The 21,818-nt window shown below is 35.4% G+C and overlaps 1 protein-coding gene across 2 annotated transcripts; it reads right to left on the reverse strand.

Moving 5' to 3' along the window:
* Positions 1 to 1,971: 1,971 nt before the first annotated feature.
* LOC130649428 (uncharacterized) lies at positions 1,972 to 21,079 on the reverse strand. Of its 2 annotated transcripts, XM_057455705.1 has the most exons (7): positions 20,777 to 21,077; positions 8,663 to 9,443; positions 7,271 to 7,530; positions 4,020 to 6,549; positions 2,907 to 3,185; positions 2,794 to 2,828; positions 1,972 to 2,611 (listed from the first exon to the last, which is right to left on the reverse strand). In XM_057455705.1, exons 2-7 carry the CDS (start codon positions 9,436 to 9,438, stop codon positions 2,130 to 2,132), a joined length of 4,362 nt encoding a protein of 1,453 aa, XP_057311688.1. In that variant the 5' UTR covers positions 9,439 to 9,443; positions 20,777 to 21,077; the 3' UTR covers positions 1,972 to 2,129. The 2 variants fall into 2 exon arrangements, with proteins under 2 accessions (XP_057311688.1, XP_057311689.1); XM_057455706.1 differs by lacking the exons at positions 1,972 to 2,611; positions 2,794 to 2,828 and having other exon boundaries at positions 3,016 to 3,180; positions 20,777 to 21,079.
* Positions 21,080 to 21,818: the final 739 nt, after the last annotated feature.

Here is a 21,818-nt window from a genome sequence, read left to right on the forward strand (position 1 = left end):
TCTTAAAGGTACGCGAAATTGTTGCGACGACGAATTCCCGCGGATTGTTCTACGGCTAAAGACTAGTATACATAATTTCTTCGCTTTCACAATTTTCTTTGTTTTCCGACTTTACGACTTTGCGTTGCTTACCCCTAGTTTTTAGAAAATGTATACAAGAATATCACTCTGCTGAGTCATATTCTTGCATACATACATCCTGTTGATGCAGATGATTACAGCACAAAGAAGTCTAAGTATTTAGAAAAACACTGAAATGAAAGTCGAGTGTCTCTGCTGATCTAAAAGTTTATTTTTTTTTACGGGATCACAAAGTGCGACATAAAGGATTACAAATTGCAATAGGTTTGGGATAACAGAGTACGACAAAATGTGTTACAAAGTGCGACAAAATGGGTTACAAATTGCGATAGGTTTGGGATTATAGAGTGCGACAAAATGTGTTACAAAGTGCGACAAAATGGGTTACAAATTGCGATAGGTTTGGGATTATAGAGTGCGACAAAATGTGTTACAAAGTGCGCCAAAATGTGTTACAAAGTGCGCCAAATGGATTACAAATTGCGATAGGTTTGGGATTATAGAGTGCGACAAAATGTGTTACAAAGTGCGACAAAATGGGTTACAAATTGCGATAGGTTTGGGATTATAGAGTGCGACAAAATGTGTTACAAAGTGCGACAAAATGGGTTACAAATTGCGATAGGTTTGGGATTATAGAGTGCGACAAAATGTGTTACAAAGTGCGCCAAAATGGATTACAAATTGCGATAGGTTTGGAATTATAGAGTGCGACAAAATGTGTTACAAAGTGCGACAAAATGTGTTACAAAGTGCGCCAAAATGGATTACAAATTGCGATAGGTTTGGCATTATAGAGTGCGACAAAATGGGTTACAAAGTGCGCCAAAATGGGTTACAAAGTGCGCCAAAATGGATTACAAATTGCGATAGGTTTGGCATTATAGAGTGCGACAAAATGTGTTACAAAGTGCGCCAAAATGGATTACAAATTGCGATAGGTTTGGGATTACAGAGTGCGACAAAATGTGTTACAAAGTGCGACAAAATGGATTACAAATTGCGATAGGTTTGGGATTACAGAGTGCGACAAAATGTGTTACAAAGTGCCACAAAATGGGTTACAAAGTGCGCCAAAATGGGTTACAAAGTGCGCCAAAATGGATTACAAATTGCGATAGGTTTGGCATTATAGAGTGCGACAAAATGGGTTACAAAGTGCGACAAAATGGGTTACAAAATGCGCCAAGATGGATTACAAATTGCGATAGGTTTGGGATTAGAGAGTGCGACAAAATGTGTTACAAAGTGCGACAAAATGGGTTACAAAGTGCGACAAAATGTGTTACAAAGTGCGCCAAAATGGATTACAAAGTGCGATAGGTTTGGGATTATAGAGTCCGACAAAATGGGTTAAAAAGTGCGACAAAATGGGTTACATAATGCGCCAAAATGGATTACAAAGTGCGATAGGTTTGGGATTAGAGAGTGCGCCAAAATGGATTACAAAGTGCGAGAAAATGTGTTACAAAGTGCGCCAAAATGGATTACAAAGTGCGATAGGTTTGGGATTATAGAGTCCGACAAAATGGGTTACAAAGTGCGACAAAATGGGTTACAAAGTGCGACAAAATGGATTACAAAGTGCGACGGCATATCAAAGTAATACACTACAAATGGGAAAAGTTTCCGACTTAGCAAATGACCAGTAAAGCGGAGCTCTCGGTAAGTCACATATTTTAATTATGGCATCGTTCATTACCATTTCTTTTTTATTACACATTAAACAACACAATTTTTAACCAGGGAAAATTAAAATCAGTCCGTCTTCTTGCAAATACGACTTTCGTCACGGAAAAACAATTCTTAATTTTTTCATAGAAACTTTTGCGAATTTTATTTTCGCGAGAATTAACTTTCTCGACGGTTATAACAAAGTAATGAACTATGTATTATTTCACTCTTTTTTTCAAGAAAATATGTACAAATGCAAGTGAAGTAACGAAACATTTCGAAAACGTTATTTCTGCTTTTATGTTTGTCGCTTTGGAATTAGTTCTTGAACTATTTGCTTATAACTTTTCGTTCAGTAAGTATTCATTTTTCTTCTATTTTATAAACTGAGAGCCCTTCTTACTCAGCAGTTGTCGTATCTCATCTGTATGTGGTATTCCGGCAACATCGAACGCACTTTTACCATATATATTAATTTTATCACGATCGGCATAATGCTTGAGTAGCAGCTTCACGCAACGTGTATAGCCGTTTTTTGAAGCTAAGATCAATGGAGTACGATTCTTTTTATCTACTTCGTCTACATATGAATCATCTAACTCAAGCAGATAACTCAGTATATTGTACACATCTTCGGAGGCAGCTTTGTGATAAGCATTTATACCATCCTTGTTCCCTGTTGCATAGTCAGCTCCATGTTCGATCAACAGTTTTACCATGCTTGTTCTCTGGTGTTCTATCGCATAATACAATGCTGTGTCACCTTCCTCATCCCTTAGATTGACAATATTTTGCTCCTCACGCAGAAGTCTAGCCATTTCCTCTGTATCGTTATCCAGCATTATGCGACGAATATCTAAAAAAATGTCTGGTTTCATACAAGTTCAAACGGATAAGTTTTGTCAAGTGCGAGAAGTTAATTTTGGATCGTACATCCTAATTCTTTACAAGCGGTACAATACAGATACAGCCAATAAAGAAATATTAAATAGATAAATTTTTATTATTTTGCAATGGCAAAAGCTATATATGACTTACTTTCGATGGTCTGACTTCCTGTGTATTCTCGAGATCTAGAGAGAATGAGACTTTCCTTCGAATCAAAGAAATTAGAGAATGGCGAATAACAATAAATTAGATATTATACATACTCATGATGATATTGTATTTTGGTGGCTTGTGATTCTCCAACTTTACTAACAGCTGTAATGGAGAAGTTGTATGTACGATCAGCTTCAACAGGAATATTGACAAAGTTAAAACAATCGTCCCATGGTTGGTAATTCTCTTCCACTTCGTTCCAGATCGTTTCAGTGCTTTCTTGCCGACGTACTACGTAGCGAAAACCTTCGTTTCTCCAAGCAAGCGAGGCGCTTGCTTCAGATACATATACGCACTCGACACCTTTAACATTTGTTGGAATTTCTAAACTGAACACAGATGACATATGCTTGTTTTAATCGAAGAAGACAATAGACGTTACATTTTTGCAATGTTAACAAATTGTAAATTCTATAAGATTGACTTTTGGCAATCAGCGTTCTAAAAAATTCGCCAATCTGAAAAATTTCTAGCGAAAATAACATTTATTTAAAAATTTAGTACCATATAAATATTGCAGAGAACAACAGTAACTTGAGCTGTATAACAAAACGTTTATGCGCAGATCTTCACAGCAAGCATAATTAATTGTGAAAATGGATTTTTAAAACTTTTATACTTGTCTAAAACTCTGAATTTTACTATTTTTCATATTATTTGTAAGAGAAATTCAACTTGCGCAAGAAATAATACTTGCCAAATTTGTCTATATAATTATTGAGCAAAGATAATACACCTAAATTAGTTTTTTTCACTGCTCGAAAATTAATACGCGCAAAAATGCGGTTTTTTGTAAACAAGAAAAGTTTAACGTCGCTTGGATTCAATGTACCTGAATTTTCACTGGCAGTGCGTTATAATACAAAGATACACATAGCATTGCAATAACTTGTTTACTGCCACACAAGCTGATTCAGCGCCAGTGGTGGGCTCCAAACACTACATATAAATTGCGCGGGAATTAGGACTCGAATGTGAAACCTTATGTTCAGAAGCTAAATGCGCTACCACTACTCAATCTCAACTTCGTTCAATACTTGTTCTGCTCATTATTTTATTCAAAAGATCAAATTAAACTCACTTACATAGTTGCTCTGATAGCTGTTTTATTCCACAGAAGTAGTCCCACAGACAAATCAAAGACTACGATGGAGATATCTTACCTTCTTATCGCATTCCAATCCGACTTGTTTTCTTCATATAAATCAATGTTTTCTAATTGCTTTTTAACTTCCTTCTTTAGTTCTTTATATCTTTGACAGGCCGTGTTTACTTTATCATAAGTTACGTTGTCCTGCGTTGGACCAGGCATGTATTCTTCTTCATCATACCTATCAGCTTTTTCAGCAACACAAACCACCTTTAATAAGTTTCTTTGGTTCTTCTTGAACTTTGCAAGAGCATTACCTTCACTATTTTTTTTATCCTTCTCCGTTCCAGAAAAATCAATGAAGATTAACTGACACGTTGCTCTTGTCATAGCTTCAAGCGTAGGATGTAGCAGCTTTTGATCCGTCGTGTTTACTCCTACAAGGACATTTTCACAATCGTCACCTCTACTGTCTTGCGCAGTAGCTAAGACTGTGTTAAATTCGCAGTTATCATCTTCTTTCAAATTGTAGACAACGTAGGATACTTCTAGAACACTTAAAATTACTTCAAAAAGCTTTCGCTGTGTGACGCTGTTGTATATAACTCGCAAATTCTCCTTTTTATGAAAGGAATAGTTTTCATTTAAGGCTATGCACAACATTGTTAATTGCTCGCTTATATCGTTGCTGTCTTGGTCAGAGTAAATCAAAATTGGTTTATTTCCAGTGATGCCATGACCAACGGTGTTTACTGCTTCGCATTTGAATATTGTTTCCGTTTTCAAATCTTCGTTGCATTGAATCGTTTCCATATCCATATTAGCAGCGGCTATGTCAATATCGATTAAGGAAGGCAGCCCAGCTTCATTTGCATTTCTGTCATCTTCTTGATCTGAATTTTCCATGGTACCATCTCCTACATCATCTGTTTCTTCAGTGTCAGATACATATCTATTTTCATCAATGTATCCCTCATCTTGAAATTCTTGGTCTGTGTCTACTCGTAGAATCTCATCCTCTGCATTTGCTTCTTGGATCTCACTTTTAATATCTAAATTGAACGAGGGATGTCGAATTGTGACTTTTTCTTTGAAAAACACCGATTCGGCATGTTGGATAAATTCAAAGTTGCTACAAGTAGTTCTCATGCACTTGGACAATGTGAATACTTCCATGCCAGTCTTGTTATATTCGTACTTCTTGTGAGGCTTTTTATCATTGCGTGACACCAACGTTCTGTGTTTAGCGATGGCATGAGGTAGCAAAATAATGGTTGAGAGTAAAAACCTTTTCTTACCCGCCATCGTGCGTAGTTTTTCGGCTTCTGAATCACTTAACTGCTCTCCATCGTATTCATCAACGATCATATGAACATTCGAATCAGGATGTTCTTTTGAAAGACGTTGCCAGAGTCTGGATAATTTTGGAACTCGATTAGTAAAGAACTGTCTAGAAAGCTCGAGCATGCTTGTGGCAACAATGTTACGGTTTTTAGCCAGTGTACTCACAGTACTCACATACTTCTTTACACTGTCGAGCAACATTTTGCTTTCCCAGGTGATATAATAAACTCTATCATCGGTATCAGCATTGTTTGCCAACATTTCTAAATGAGATAAGCCTAGTTGCGTTTTTCCAGTACCAAAATTCCCCAATATTATCTTCTTGGATGCAGGATTGTGTAGGATCCGCAACTGCTCTCCCGTCAGCAACACTGAGTCCATTCTTTCAGGTAAGCGTTGGCTAAGTGATGGAAGATGTTGTTTGTTGCATTTTCTCGTAGCCATAAAGGCAACTATTTGGCTAAATAATTTCAAAAAACTATTTTTCTCATTAACATCTTGTGAATTCTCATTTTTCTCCTGGCATTGATCGATAAGCGAAATAATAAATTGGCTTGTATTTTTTTTCGTTGAGAATGCTTCTTTACCCATCAGGAAACTTTGACAGTCATGGCATGCCCTATCTTCTTTGTGAACCACAAACTCTGGTGCAGCAACCACGTTTATAACATTGAAAACTAGTTTCGGAAATAAAATGCGGACCAAGACAATTAGGTATTCTACATCCTTAGCGCCGCACTTGAACTCATTCAATATATTTACAAATTTCGTCGATGGGGTGATTCTTATATTGCAAACCACATTACTACGCGGGTGTAGCAACAGCATGCGCTTGTTATGATTATTGAAATGCTTCAAGGATGGTCCTTTCAAAAACTTTAAATGTTCGACGTTATCGTAATTTGTTAAAATACCGAATTTTTTATACTTCCTAGACTCCAAGATTAATGCACTTTTTATATGCTGGGCATGTTTTGAAATTTCATTAGCAGGATTGAGCGGTGGTAACAGCACTGCTTCGCTCAGAAATGTGTTCCCGGCGAACAAATATTCTTGTGCGTATTGGAAAGCGTGATTCTGCCATTGTTGCGGAGTTTCTGAATGAAGCTTTCCTGCAATAACATATTCAACGTCAGAATTTACAAATTGCTTCGTCAGGATGGGTTTGATGTCTTCAGAGATTTTGTTAGCACCGTGTGAAAACACTGTGTAATCTTGTGCATTGTTTACATGACAATGCAAGCAACTTGTCTCGATGTCTGAAAACAAGATTTTACAAGACATTAACATAACGCCGATATAATTGCATCTGCTTCTGTCTAAAAACCTGTCGCTCAAGGTCTAGGTACAGCTCAAGCTGCCGATATTAATGGTTTTTACCACTTTTCTCTTGGATCAGAAATCTTTTCCATGGACTCGAATTTGCGTCACAGTGCTGTAGTGTTAGCCGTTGTTTCTGTCAAGCTAATTCGTAGAAATTAACAACTACTAATTTTACTTATATTTGCATGGTAACAGCAACAGCAATGACGTAAATCCAAATCCAAGGGGACGGTATCATTCCCGAAAAGAAAATACAGAGGATTAAATTACTTTTGTATGTGCAAGACATGGGAGCGCTCATACTTCATTGATTTCTCGTACCGTAAAATTGATTGGTTATAGACATAAGATAAGTAGTTTATTTTTAGGCCCATATTTTCCTGGTTTTCATCTAGGTAGCTATATTTCAGAGTCAGAAACCACAGCATTGGACCCAATGGTATGTTTTTCGCATTTGGTTGCGATTTTGAAACATTTATATTGCAAATTAACGATGGTATTTTAGTTCGTAAATGATGTGGATATATTCTGTTGTTACGAATAGCTCACGCTTCTTATAACTAAGTCAACACACTAGTTGAAGTTGTCGATTCCTCTCTTCGAAGTTAGAAAATACATTATTATTATGATAGTTACGCGAGAAAAACATTGACTTACCATTGATGTCCAAGATTTTTTCTTCTCCTTCCTGGTCAATCATTGCAATTGAAATTACACGCGCCGTATCTATTTGGATTTTATTAAATTCTAGGGATACAGTCGCGTCTTCTCGTATAATCTTGTAATCATCTTCTTCAGTTAGCAATTCGAAAAGAGATTCTTCAAGTGACATCTTTACACTTGTGATCTTGTCCACGCTTTCTATCTGCACAATGACATTACCATTATTGTTGATGAACACGTTGTAGCCAGCCACCCTTAAAGATACGAAGTAATCAATAGCCATGGACATTTGAAAAAGAATATATATGTACCGTGCGATACAAAAGGTCAAGTGAGACTTTATCTTTACAGTTAAATAATTAATGAGTCTGTGAATTAAGAACAAATGCGACCGTTATTCAACTCATATTTTATGTTCAGGTTTTTTAAACGATTTTTCAAACAAATGTCCCTTACAAAAACGTAGGCGTTACGGCACTTAGAGCAGAAACGGTATGGGGGTTCTTTAAAAAAAAATATTGGCCGTTCTGGAAACCTAAATTCCGTCCGTCCGTCCGTCCATCCGTCCGTCCGTCCGTCCGTCCGTCCGTCCGTCCGTCCGTCCGTCCGTCCGTCCGTCCGTCCGTCCGTCCGTCCGTCTGTCTGTCTGTCACGCAAAATGGTACTTAGCTGCGACGGGCGAACCCGCGGATTTTACACGGGCTAACGACTAGTATATATATATTTTATTTTACACGGGCTAACGACTAGTATATATATATTGAGACTGGATGGTAAATTTCGAAGCTCGTCCCGGCAGGTAGTGGTATAGGCTATTTCTATACTAGGTTCAAACAATTTGAACTTGTCAAAATTAACCAATAATAGCTTAATTAAGTCAGCATTCCGTTAAGTGGACATGGCGGAAAGCGAAGAGCGCAGTGTAAACATTGATTGCCTAACTTACGCATGTGAATAAGCAGCACTTCCGGTTGCAGAGAACTCGCGATTTTTTACTTTTTGCAAAATTTGCAAAAATGGCCGAAAAGGTGTTTTGTTGCTAATATTTTGTTGAAAGATTGTAGAAAGTTAGCATATGAGAAAAGTAAGACCAATGATGCTGGACAATCTTTAAAATTGGAAAGGTTACAAAGAAAAAACTAATATCTATAAAGACAAAGCGTTCACAGCCGCAGCTCAAAGCGTTAAATGTCAGCGCTCAATATGTTTAATACCCATTTCATAACAGATAACATTATTCATTTTGATATGTTGCTAAAGTAACTGTTTATGTAACTTCCAAAGCTGTCTAAATACAGGTATCGCGGCCAGAAATCTCACCAAAAAATCATAAGTTTCTTATATAAAAATTTATTTTGATCGAGGCTTCATAAAGTCAATACTTACGCGCTCTTGTCGTCAGTAAATACATCTCCAGGAAATATCTTTAGGGTTGATTCCAAATTTTCGATTCTTTTCGTTACTTCGCTAATGCTACTTTCACTGTCTCGTTTTATCAGTTCCACTTTTTCTTCAATGACTTGAAAATCTGCTTTTATGTTTTCGTTGCTTTTTCTAATGGCTTTACATGCATCTTCCAATTTAGTAACGGCTTCATTACTTTCATTTAGCCTCTCGTTCATCGTAATATTCATATTTTTAAATAGCTCTAAGCTTCCCTGTTTTAAATCATTTAGTTTGCTCACATCGAAATTTAGGCGAACAAGAACTTTTTGGATTTTATTCCAAAGGTCTTCAAATTTTTGGGAGGACACACTCCCACAATGCTTTACTTTATTGCGTAACTCTCTGAGTCTTATAATATCTGCAGCTACACTGTGATCGTCATCCTTTGGTGTTTTAATACTCCAGCCTCCTTTTGGTTTCTTTATTTTTGGACAACAATTACGAAGTATAGCAGCGAGTAATGTTATATCGAAGTCTTTTGAATCTGTCTCTTCTGATGGTGGATAGACTAATGCTAATTGATCTTCTTTTAGACATTTTGTTAACTTCTCTTTCGAGTTCAGCAATGCATTATACAATGCTGAACGGTCTTTTGGTAAATCTCCATATTGTGGATCGTGCAGGTATTCACGGAGATGGTCAGAAGCTTTCTGAATGAGAGTATTCAACTTTTCCGGCCGCTCTTCATCCGTCAATGTTACTTTTGCTGTGACCATCTTACCTATAATAAAAACACAAGTTTTATGTTGATGTGTGGTTAACTGTGTGCACTGTAAAATTTCTACACAAAACATGTATCTGGAAAATCTTTGATGAGAAACGTGTTTTAAAAAAAAAAATAATAAGAATTCTAAGACTTGAAAAACCTTTAGACTAAAAATAAATAAATAAATAAATAAATAAATAAAAAAATAAATAAATAAATAAATAAATAAATAACAATATTCATGTTCCCAAAATTGAAATCTGATGGTCCCGTTTTTCTAAAATGTTCCCTAAATTGAAATATAACATTTCAATTTCGGGAACATGTTCCCTAAATTTAAACGAACTGTTCCCCGTGTCCCCGATTTTGAAACTAGTTGTTCCCTATGTTCCCGATTTTGAAACGAGTTGTTCCCTGTGTTCAAAACGAGTTCTCGGTGGTTGAATCTGCAGTCCTATCTACGTCATAACAAGTACTTTCAGCAGGTAATTGTTTTTCTAGTGTGGAGATTTTACCCAGTTACAACTCAAATTAAAGGAAGGGTTGTATAATGGGAGAAACTCGTCCTTTTTCTTAGGTAAAAAATGTGCTAACATACATTTTATTTAGTATTTTTTCTTATAGTCACACATTTTTCATCAAACTTTGCTTAACTTTTTTCTTTTTTAATTAGGCCAATTATACTATTATTTGTCACCTGCTAAATACATATGTTGTTGTATTCTTGTATTTATAAGTATTTTCCTTTATTTAAAATATCCATTGTTATTCGAAAGCGCTGGTATCAATCAGCAGGTATTTTTATTTTATTAGCAAATTATTTAAGCCTTTTTATTAGTTTCTTCGAAATATATTCTTTTAACATTTTATAGGACAAGATTTGTGTTAAAAATGATTGTGCGCCTGTAAATGAATGCAATGTTTCCCGATTTTAAAGATTTCGGGAAACAAAGTTTCTTTTCGGATTCTGCACTGCAATTAGTGCGTAAATTACGCACAGTTAAATACTGTTCTTTCTCTCTCCCAACAAGCTGTTATCGTTAACTTCAGTACTTAACAATTGTTTTCTTTCCTTTATATACTACGTCGAACTCGACGAAACAAGACACCACCTAATCAATTCATAAACAAGAGACATCTCTCAAAACAAGTCTTAGAGATAAGGGTGACGCAACAAACAACGATAGTTCAATATTTATTATTCTGTCTAAACATTGTTAAATAGGAAATTATGTTAGTAATTGCTTGTGTCGTGATTGAGTAGCAATCTCAAAGGTTTTCCCAACCGAAAAAAGCATAAGAACCTCTGAAGGTTTCGGCCATTACAGAGTACGGTGGTTTTTATCCTGGAGTAGGAGGCGATTACAATGAAAGTAATCGTCTTCGTGCAATGATATCACGTCGACGTTATCGTTGTAAACTTTACTTGTATTGCTCGTACTTTTACATTATTCACGACGGATCTCAATGATTTCAGCCAGCGCGAGAAACCGGATTTCAGCCAGCGCGAAATACCAATGTTCACCAAAAAAGCATATTTTTGTTTGTGAGAAAGATGTGAAAAGAACAAAAAGCGCTGGTAATAATTTACAGCTATTATATTTATGTACTTCTCATCAAAATACAACATTAAAACATAATACGTCTAACTAAATTCTAACATGCCAACACGTTAACACCCTTCTGTGAACCCTGACAGAATTCTCTTCGCGATGTTTAGCGCCTTCCATTTAGCGGCTTACATTATGCATCAACCATACATCAGCATTACCTACCAAGTTCCCCTCACTTTGCACGGTTGCAGCTATGATAGCCCTGTCTTAACCATGCTAGCATTGTGGATAGAATAATTATCATGAAGTAAAATATCTAAGCTCGCTGCTTTCAAATTAGTGGGATTCATTAAAAAAAAATGAACAGAAATAAAAGTGTCATTACCTTTCCGACATATTTTATTAACCAAATGTTGAATAAATTTCCTTCTGTTTTAATTAAATTGCTTTTTATATTTAAAAATTAACTTCTGTTTTACAGGAAGAACAACTCTTAAAGGATTTATGTGAAACAATGCGTGCAGGAAATTCCGCGAAAGCTAAGGACGTAAATAAAATTTCGATCTCTCTGTTAATCTTCTTTTTCAGAATAAAGTAATGTTTTTTCTATATCCTAGCTTTTTTCAAATTGGCTAAAAAAATGGTTAGCAGCAAAACCTTAAAGTGCCAAATCTGCGGTCAATTAAAGAGAAATTTGAAACAGCATGTAATAAAAGCTCACAACATGGATGATATAAATGCTTCAGGTTTGGCAAGTCAAACTGGACAATTGCATCTCGAAAGAAAAGCAATTAAACGAAAACATCCCGGAAAAGTATGTCTAAAAGTTTCCGCCTGTGCAAAAGTAGTTGCACGGATTCACAATCATTTAAAAAGCACACCCAAAATCACTGAGCAATTTATCAAAGATGTTTGCAAGAAGCCGAAATTTATGTGGAACCAAATGAGTCAGGGACAAGTGAAAGTAAAAGCAAAGAAAGTGACGACGAAGAAGTTGAATGTGAAATAGTCAAAAGGATCAACAAAAAAGTGGGTCACAATACTTAAAGCGGACTAAATACTTACCAATGGATTCTGACAGCACGAGCGACGAAGACTGGTTCGCCACAAAAGTAGAAAAGCTCAAACGAAGAAAGGGGTAGCAACTATTTTAATATTATTTCATGTGGTTTAAAACTTTTACAGTATCGTAAGAATTATTTAATTTTTTGGAGTACTTTCCCTTTTCTTTTGTAGTAACGAAGCTAAAATTATTCAAATACAAACAAGAAGGATGTTGCAGAACCTTTGTCAAAAGATGGAAGTAATGAGGAGTTTAATGAAACTAACCGTATAAATATTTTTAAAGTCATTTGCTTTGTCCTTGAAACACTTTACATGTACGTAAAATAATAATATTAGAGATTAATCCTCCTTAACTAATAATAGAACCTTTTTTATATAATTTATAATTCTAATTTATAATTAGTCGCTACAACGTTTGGGCTTTTACTGTCACAATACAGGTCTTTTAAGTAAAAATACTTTGTACAAAAATACTTTGTACATTTTGAATTTTCATAGATGTCGAAGAAGAACAGAATTCAGAAATTGATTTTCTTCACACAATGACATTGACACACCAGCAAAAGAACACAAAGGTATATAAACTCCTTATTTTATGCGTTGTACACAATTAATTGTGGCTGCCTTCATCTTCTTGCCATATGGTACTTCTGTTTATTGTTTTGTTTTTTTCAGTGAAATGAAATTATAGATATTATTTTTTAGAAAAGAAATGTGAAAACGAGGCTGCTGTGGTACAAAACGAAGTTATCCCATCTGGTAGCGCGGATGATGTTGAAGGTAATCATTTTTATTAGAGTTCATAGCCATAACGTCAAGCATTAAGGTCTCAAATTCAAATTAATTCGTTAAAACAATGTTTGTAGATAAAAATTGAATCTTAGTGGCGCATAATTTTGGTATCTCTTATTGCAGAATATTAATAGAAAAACAAAGATAACACAAATAAAATCTTTTGAGTAAAAAGGAAAACTATAAAAGTCTCAGGCGTGATAACCACAACAAATTTAATTAATCTTAAAAGCAATGAGTTCTACGGTTTATTTTTGCTACACTCTTTAAAATTTTTACTTCATTTATTTTACTTTCTAAAGTTTTTTAATATACATTACGCAATATGGAGGGGACACCGTCTTTTAAGATTCGTTTTTACATTACTTCCTGATCAGTAATTTGTACGCCTGATAGTATTTTCAAATACGATTCAAAGCATTTCTACTTACTAAGTCATCCAGTACTGCCGAAAAGTGGTAAAATCTTTTAAATGCAAAGAATTATTACCCTCTTTGAAACAGTTTACCAATGTCCGCGACTATATTCTAATGAATCTTTTCTTGGACAATGCGTGAAGAACTGGGGCCTTAGCAAACATGACGCTAAAAGAATTCAAGAAGGACATAACAAGAATGAAAACAACCGTTATGTAGTGGCTGTTCTTACTGCTGGGCCTGCTGTTATTGTATTCACCCCACAGCTTTATAAAGATACTCTGGTCTATGTCAAAAAGATTAGGAACAAATTGGATGGTATCGCCTCCATTGATGATGATGCTGTTTTTGTGGGTTGGAGTGGGAAAAAGATGTCGTCATCCATGGTTACTGCCCAGATCAATTCGTTCTGGGGAAAAACTGTGGGACATTCCCAAAAACGACCTCGCATCTCCGCAATCTTAGTCCGTAAGTCAGCGGTTTCTAAGGCGCATGAAAACAGAGATGCGAGGAAATCATACCCACTTGATGTGTCACTCTAAAGAAACCGCAAAAAAAAAATTATTACTTGCAGGAAAAATTAAAAAATGCAGCTGAAACTAGTGCGTCACTTCACACAGTCTTTCCTCAAGATGATCATGTGGACGACCGTGTCGACGACATTGTTAAAGAAATTACTAAACACTTTGGTGAAGACATCAAGCGGGAAAAAATTACAATAGCAATCGTCAGGGAAAAGATTGGTCTAAGTAAACGGTTTAGGTTAGAAAGTTTTGCGGAACGAAATACGTCACATAATAAAGAAAGAAGGAGGTGCAGGTGTGATTTTTAAATTCTTATACTACATTTAAAATTAGTTATTATCTGTTAAGCAACTTAAAATATCTTTAGAATGCAAGGAAGAATCATCTTCGAAAGAAGAAAGTGCTACTGCATCAAATGTATTGTCAATACCAAGCTGGGTAGCCAGCAGAAAAGATAGGGTAGTTTTCAGTGATACTGATTTAAAACTGATACGCTCTATCTTTGGAATGATGATTACGGCGGACTATGATAGTCGGATTGGCACAAGAGATTTCAAGCGGTTGCTTAAAGAAATCGAACAAGCAAAGGCATTGGTGGAAAAAGATGGAGAGAATACGCTTTTGCCCAAAGTCCGCACTAAACGAAAAGCTTTTTTGAGGGAAATGTCAAAAATAAAGGAGATTTTTGTTTGAACTGCAAATTAAGTGTACTGGTTTCATGAAAAATACTTTATTTAGAATTTCCGTAGAATTACCGTAAAAAAATTCAAAATTGAGAAAGTTCTTGAATTATTCGCACTCGGAAAAAAACTAAGGCAAAATGTAACCTCCCTCTGCATAAAAAGTATAAATTGGAGAATCGCTTCATGCATGCAATGCACTGGTGTATGTCTAAGCGAAAGATGGTATTTAATGTAGCTGTCACTAAATAAGGATTTATCGAAATCATATTACAAAAAGGTCAGAAAGTTGTGCCTTGTGTAAAATTTGCCGAAATTGACTTAGGACTTGTTCATTCAGGATTATCAAATCTACGCTTCTCTAAGTTCCACTCACTACAGTGGTAGAAGTGCATATAAAAATATAATGGTAACAGACTCGCATAAGTGGTAGAGTAGTCAATATCGGCGTGGTACAACTATAACAATAAAAAATGTTCCCGAAATTGAAATAAATAACTTTTCTATATCTATTTCTAAATCTTCGTAAAAGCTTATGTAGAAAGTAACACCACAAAGTGCTTCCTAAACATCAGATTTAACGAAACCAACATCAAAGTTTAGGAGATATAGTAGAAAAAGGTGCAGATTTTGCGGATCTTTAGATATGACATTGTTCCCGAAATTGAAATTCTCGAATTTTTCCCCTTCAGGGGCATAATGAGAAGCAGGAAAAAAAATTAATTTTAATTTTCTACGTAAAAACCCTCTCAGTGTTTCATAATAACGTTTAGTGACTAATAACCCGTCTAGAAATCAATACTTTTGTCGAAAACGGAAGAAAAGGAAATTGAAACCAAGTACTTAAGGGCGTGTTAACAAATTTATATGCAACAGGATGACAGTAAATATGCCTTTTTGTTTCGAAACAAGTCTCTAAAACTCCTCTAACTCAAATTCACAAGTTAAAAACACCTCTATCTTAGTCTAAGCCATGATAAGGGATGTTCCCTTAATTTCAATTTCGGGAACATATCCAAAAATGATGAATCTACAAATAGTTAAATAGATAAATAGTTAACTAGATAACTAGATAACTAGATAAATAGATAAATAGATAAATGCTACGTGAATAGGTCCTTCGCTCGGTTTCTTATAAGGGGCTGTTCATATGGGAAATATTTCATCGGGAATCGGGTAAATTCAGCATGATATCAAGCCGAGACTTCGGGTTCTTAACAAACTCCTAACAAAATTTAGTTGCGTTCATATGAGAAAAAACAGTTACCCGCCTACCAAGATCTCGGGTGCGTATCATCGAGATCTCGGTAAGCGGGTAATGCATTTTTCCATATGAGCAGGAGTTTCCTCAGTAGGCAAGATAATTTTATGTCGATTCGGCATAATTTTTAAAAATAAACAATAGATTCTTAATGCAGAGACTGTGTCTATCTGTCTATTATAATATACAATCAAGATATGGATATCTAGGATCTCTATATTAAAATACTCGCTGTCGGTCTATGAGTCAATTTAAAAACTGGGGGTTTCGAAAACGCAATTTTAAGCGCAATTATAGTAACAAGTGCGGTTTTATAAAGACAAAAGTAAACAAAGACATTACACTTAATTAGCTTACTTCGATAAAATAGGAAGCGAAACAAACGTTTTTTGTGATAAGGGGGTTTATAAATGTTGCATTCGTTATTATACCTTCTCGAAGTTATATGTTCTGGTTGTAGAAGGGTTTACCTGGCTGTTAAAGAGATTTATTTCCGCACTTTACAAACAAGTACACTTGATTCTGTTGTTTTTTTAACTTGACTTTTAAAGTAGGTTCAGTTATATGTGCGATTTGGACAACGTAAGATTACTTTTAATAATACTGCAGAGATTGAACCTTATAACCCCCCTGGCTTTTCAGAGACCAAAAAGTGATGAAGGAGATAACATATTAACTATTTCAGCAAGGTCCCCGGAAGTGTCCGAGCTATAATCGGGCAAATCAGCCTCAACCTTGAGCGTCATTTTTGTGAAGCTGATTGGTTGCCAACTCAACCTCGATCCCAGGACATTTTTTCTCTCTCTTCTCTGATATAAGAGACGGCGAAAAAGAAAAAAAGAGACAAAGAGCCCGGGGGTCGAGGTTGGTTGTCGACTGATAAAAAAGGTTACGCTGCAAGGGTTATCATAAAACTTGGCAGAAAGGTTTGATAATACGTTGGAGCACAATTGGGATAAAAAAATGGGATGACGTCATCGGGTCCAAAATGACGTCATCATATATTTCCCAAACCCGAAAACTACGAAATAATAAAAACTGTTTCAAATGTTTCAGATATATAAAATTCCTTAATAGAATAGTAAAAGGCTAAATTTGACTTTGAAAGTATAAACGAGGGTATTTAAAAAAGAAAAATATTGGCCGATTTTATTTCTGACCACCTGGTAACCGATGAGTCAACATGACAACAAAAGTACTACAAATTTTTGGTTATTTTGAAGCAAAATGAAAATAATAGAAAGTTACCATATTTTAACTACGTTATTACAAATTAGGAGGGGGTAATGAGAGAAAGAGGTTAAAAAGCCTACCCCCCCCCCCCTTTCTCGGCCTCTACTTAATTAAGAAATAATTTTGGTCGCAAATTGGTAGCACATTTTTATAGATTTTAATGATGACTTTTACGACAGCGAATTAGTAAAAACGCTAGATTTCTAACAAACATTGCATTAAATTTCCAACATAGACAGCTTAGATCTATTTTGCAAACTGTAGCTTAGCGAGCCTAAACAACGCTCACTCAAATATTTTTCATGACCTGTGTTCGTTATGCTATAGTTTATCAACCATGCTACAAGGTCTACACAATTATTTCAAATTTAACAGTCTTAAATTCTTAATTTTATTTTCTTCAGAAAAATTATTGAACAAAGTCACACATGATTTAGATTTTCTGATTCTTTTGTAAAAAAATGGAAGATGTATTAAATAACGTATATTTTAATATCCAAAATTTCCACCTTTGTCTTTCACTATGATGTCACTCTTGATTGTACATAAACTATATCTGTCAGCTACGTCACAAGCAAATGTAACAAAAAAGACACGTTCCTTCATATGTGGGCTTTCTAACATTTTGGTAAAAGTAGCAAGTATCTGCAAAGGACAAAAACAACAAAAAAGGAAGACGACTTATTACATTTGAGGCAAAGAAAAGTAGTCTCTTTAATAATAGCCGTCGTCTGTCTGTCTGTCTGTGTGTCCGCGAAAGCCGTGTCCCGTAACGGAAACACGAAATTTTTATAATGCGCATCAATACCAAATGCGATATATTTCTGTCCACTTTGTTGCAACGGGTTAATTTAAAGGACGGGCGACCCCGTGGATTTTTCCACGGGTTAACGACTAGTCTCTTTAATAATAGCCGTATTCCGTCTTTCTGTGTGTCCGCGAAAGCCGCGTTCTGTTACAGAAACACGAAATGTGATATATAAAGGACGGGCGACCCCGTGGATTTTTCCACGGGCTAACGACTAGTCTCTTTAATAATAGCCGTATTCCGTCTGTCTGTCCGCGAAAGACACGTCCTATTACGGAAACACGAAATGCGATATATAAAGGACGGGAGACCCCGCGGATCAGGTTTACGACTAGTGCTGAAATATTTCCCCGCTAACTGAGGAAATATTTCCCATATGAACAGCCCCTAAGAAAACAAAACAGCAAATCATGTATAACCGTTTGGCCTATTAGGAACCTTTTGAGCAGCGTCCATTGTTCTTGTTTACATCTGTCAAAAAAAGTAAACAGTCCTAGGGGCAGCCACCTTTATTGTCACTTTCTTCTCAATCTGCCATCTATTGAAACTTTAAAATTCAACAAAGTCGATTGTTATCACTAAATTAGCAGCACGACGAACAGGCGATTATTTTTTTACAATAAAAAACAAAAGGGAAGCTAGCAAGAATCTTCAAGTCTCTTAGCTTAAAATGGCAGTTGCATTAATAAATTGGTAGAATCAAAAGATCACAAAAATTTAACAAACCAAGCTTGAGCTGCTTAACTTTCTTGTTAGATGTTTGTTTGTTTGTTTTTTAAAAAAAAAGGTATAATTTTAAAGAATATTTGGTTTTAATATTCTTAGCTAAAATGTAAAAGCAAACTGCAATTTCTGACAAATATCTATCGCAAAAAACGGTTGACATTCAAAGTTCACCCCACAAGCATTTAAAATCAGTTGCTATACGCGCGGCGAAGTTATTAAGCCCCACACTTAGTTAATGTTGACGCCAGCATTCCCTCTCAAAGTTTCTCGTGGCCGCTGCGTTGACTGTTTCATAATTCGAATTGCGGTAGCTACAACAAGAACAGACAACTCTAAAAAAACCAAATTTAACAAAAAATTTAAAAAACGATTTTCTTGTTCACTGTTTATATTTAATGTTAAAAGCGAACTTACGAAATAAGGACGGGCCAAGGCATCTACGACGAAAAAATATTATAATTTTTTTAATTCACCTTTACAGCTCAGGGTAAGCCCCAATCTCATCCCAGGAGCTTTTTTTTCGCTTTCTGATATGTAGCTGCGCCTTTGCGCCGGCGCGCCTATCCCTAAAGCGAAAATACGCTCTTGAAACGAGATTGGGTAAACCCCCCAAAACAAAGTTGATATTTTCCCATCGACTCGAAAACATTTTTTTAAGGTTGTGGGTAGAACATCGAATATTTTAACGAAGTAAAAATGTTACATAAAAATACTACTGATAAAAGCACGCAAAAAAGCGAGAGTTTTGTTTTAAGTTTTCTGTGGTTAATAACGATGGCCCCTATGACTCACTTTTCTTCCAATTTAAAAGCACTTCCCTTCTATCAAACAGTGTTCTTCTGTATTTGGACACTTCTCTTCTGCACTTAGCATTTCTCTGCACGTGGTTCGAAACTTTTTCTCCACAACTAAATTTAAAAATCTGGTCCGCAAATTTACACCCATGGGCTGTATATTCTTTTTACTTTTCGCAAGAAGTATACTTGGCTAAGGCTTTTACCAACAGCTTTGTTATAGCAGGTCCCGTTACATGTGCATGAAATAATAATGTCACAAATCAATTTAGATCAGTAGCAGAGAAGTTAGTTCATGGTTTTATTTATGATCGACACGATAAATGGCAAAAACAAATTGACTGCCCAGAGTCCTCAAAATCATGGTAGTGTCTACCAAGCGAACTACAACATGCTTTTTCTTTATAAGGAATGTTCTCTATAGAATATCAGATTTTAAGCTAAAACAATTGGTCTTTTGTTTAGAACAATAGAAAAGTAAGAATAATGACCAGCCAGGTTAGAATTTTGTATACCACAATGTATTTTTATCTTAAGTTTATGGCCCACTACCCATAACATTTTTGGAGAGTTATTAAATACTATCACCACTTGACATTTTTCATGGGTGAGAATCAATATGTCAATTATTCATCCTCGTCTCCAGTGATTTTGCCGCCAACTCTGATATATCGAAAAGGCAAAAAACCCTAGGGACGAGGGTGGTAAAAACGCTCAATCAATATTCCGGACCAGAATTGGGTCTGGGAAGAGAAGTGTTTCTCACTTTGGAAGAGATGTGCTTTGAACAGAAGAGAATTTTGGAAGAAAGAAGAGAAGAGTTTTTATCAAGAAGAGAAGTGAGCCATAATCGTAGTTAATGGCTTGGCTCTTTTTTTGTTTGTTTGCAATCTTGACAGTAGCTATATTGGTTTTACTTCAGGTTGCGGCTTTCGTTTAATTCATAATAAGTTGTTGACAAAGTTCACAAAATTGTTTTAAGACATACGTATTCCCACCACAACATCAACAACATGGGAATTCCCCGTTTTGAAAAAACAAAATGGTAGGTAAAATTGGGCAGCAGGCTAGCCCTGTTTACATGGAAAATAAAAGTTCACTTTTATCAATGGGAAGTTAGCTGCGAGAAACCTTTTTAATTTCCACGAGAAACAAAAAATATGTGGCGACTGTAAACAGCATTTTAAATTTTTGAGCATTAACAACAAGAGTTTTTTTGAATTCTTCCAGTAAAGAATTTTTTTAAGAATAAGCATTCTATATGTGCGTTCTGATTGCTTAGCAAGCTGCGATGCTTCACAGCAACATACTTTCTGGCTGAAAGTAGGAACTGTTTCTACCTTTCGTCGAAACGTATCTTCGAATAAAAGTCGGCGAATACGCTTTCTGGAAAAACAAAATAAAATAGAGCGAAGCAAAACAAAACAAAACAACGAGAAACTCGACATGGAAAGAATTATTAAAGTAAATAAGTAAGTAAAATTACTAAAACTAACCTTCAGTAACTTGCAAAAACTTTAAAGACACAAATTTCTTTTTAAAAATAAACAAGCCATTTTAAAGTTTAAAAGAAAATGTTAAAAAGACTTCTTCGAAAAACCATATTTGTTCATAAATATCATCGCCTGTCATTTAATCGGATACAAAAGTCTTTTAAAATTAATAACAGCAGAAGATTTAATCAATCAAAATCTTACAACTTCTTTTCAACATTAAAAACAAACGTTTAAACCAACAAATTCTTTCAAGTAAACAATTTTTGAAGAACAGTTTTATTTTGAGTGTTTGGATTTTTGTATAAATGACACTTCCCCGCAGAGGTACGATAAAAAAGCCTTGTGGCATTTTAAATTAGCGAATAAAACGTTTGAAAGGGAGTGCCCTGATTGACAACTACAGTAATAAAGATAAATGCGCAGTTACAGGGCAATGACGGTCTCGTGGTGTCGTTAAACTTTTTTCGTTGAATACTGGTATGAGCCATACGCTAGAATTATAACAGTTTCTTCCAATACCGCACAGTGCTTCCAAAAAACCCCTGGGGTGTTTATTAATTTTCTTATTTTTAGTGAGAGTTTAAGGAGTAGTCTTTATTAAAAAGAAAATCTTTATGATCATTGTGGATGTTTTCTCTGCTCTTTATGAGTTTTTTTTACCAAGAAAGAATTTGAAACTGTGCGAATAAGTCCGCACACGAACAAAATTACATTAAATGTTATTTGTAATAAGCTACTTTAGCATTACTGTTACACTCTGAATGATTACAATGAGCCTATTGGAGAGTTCATAGGGAAGGGTTCCTTTTTTTAGCATTCTAGAAGCTTGATTCTTAACAATGTATTTCTGGCACGACAGTTTTTAGCGTGGTCCTTCTACCTCAATAAATACTTCTTTTATATTTCTTTATAATATTTAACACTCACACTAAGGCAGATACAGCGAATTTTGATCGATACGGCGCCCTAATTAAATTTGTTGTTACCTCCGCGGAAAAGACACACGTGTACAGAAGTTGACACGTGCGTTACAATACATTTG

Source organism: Hydractinia symbiolongicarpus, chromosome 7, assembly GCF_029227915.1.
Source record: "Hydractinia symbiolongicarpus strain clone_291-10 chromosome 7, HSymV2.1, whole genome shotgun sequence".
Taxonomy (NCBI): Eukaryota; Metazoa; Cnidaria; class Hydrozoa; order Anthoathecata; family Hydractiniidae; genus Hydractinia; species Hydractinia symbiolongicarpus.

What these genes read in the sequence shown, in the direction of transcription:
- LOC130649428 (XM_057455705.1), bottom strand. Translation starts at nt 9,438, where the DNA reads ATGGTCACAGCAAAAGTAACATTGACGGATGAAGAGCGGCCGGAAAAG. An exon ending in TTTACTGACGACAAGAGCGC is followed by an intron (nt 7,531 to 8,662) that starts GTAAGTATTGAC and finishes CGTATCTTTAAG; the next exon opens with GGTGGCTGGCTACAACGTGT. An exon ending in GATTGGAATGCGATAAGAAG is followed by an intron (nt 3,186 to 4,019) that starts GTAAGATATCTC and finishes ATCTGTGTTCAG; the next exon opens with TTTAGAAATTCCAACAAATG.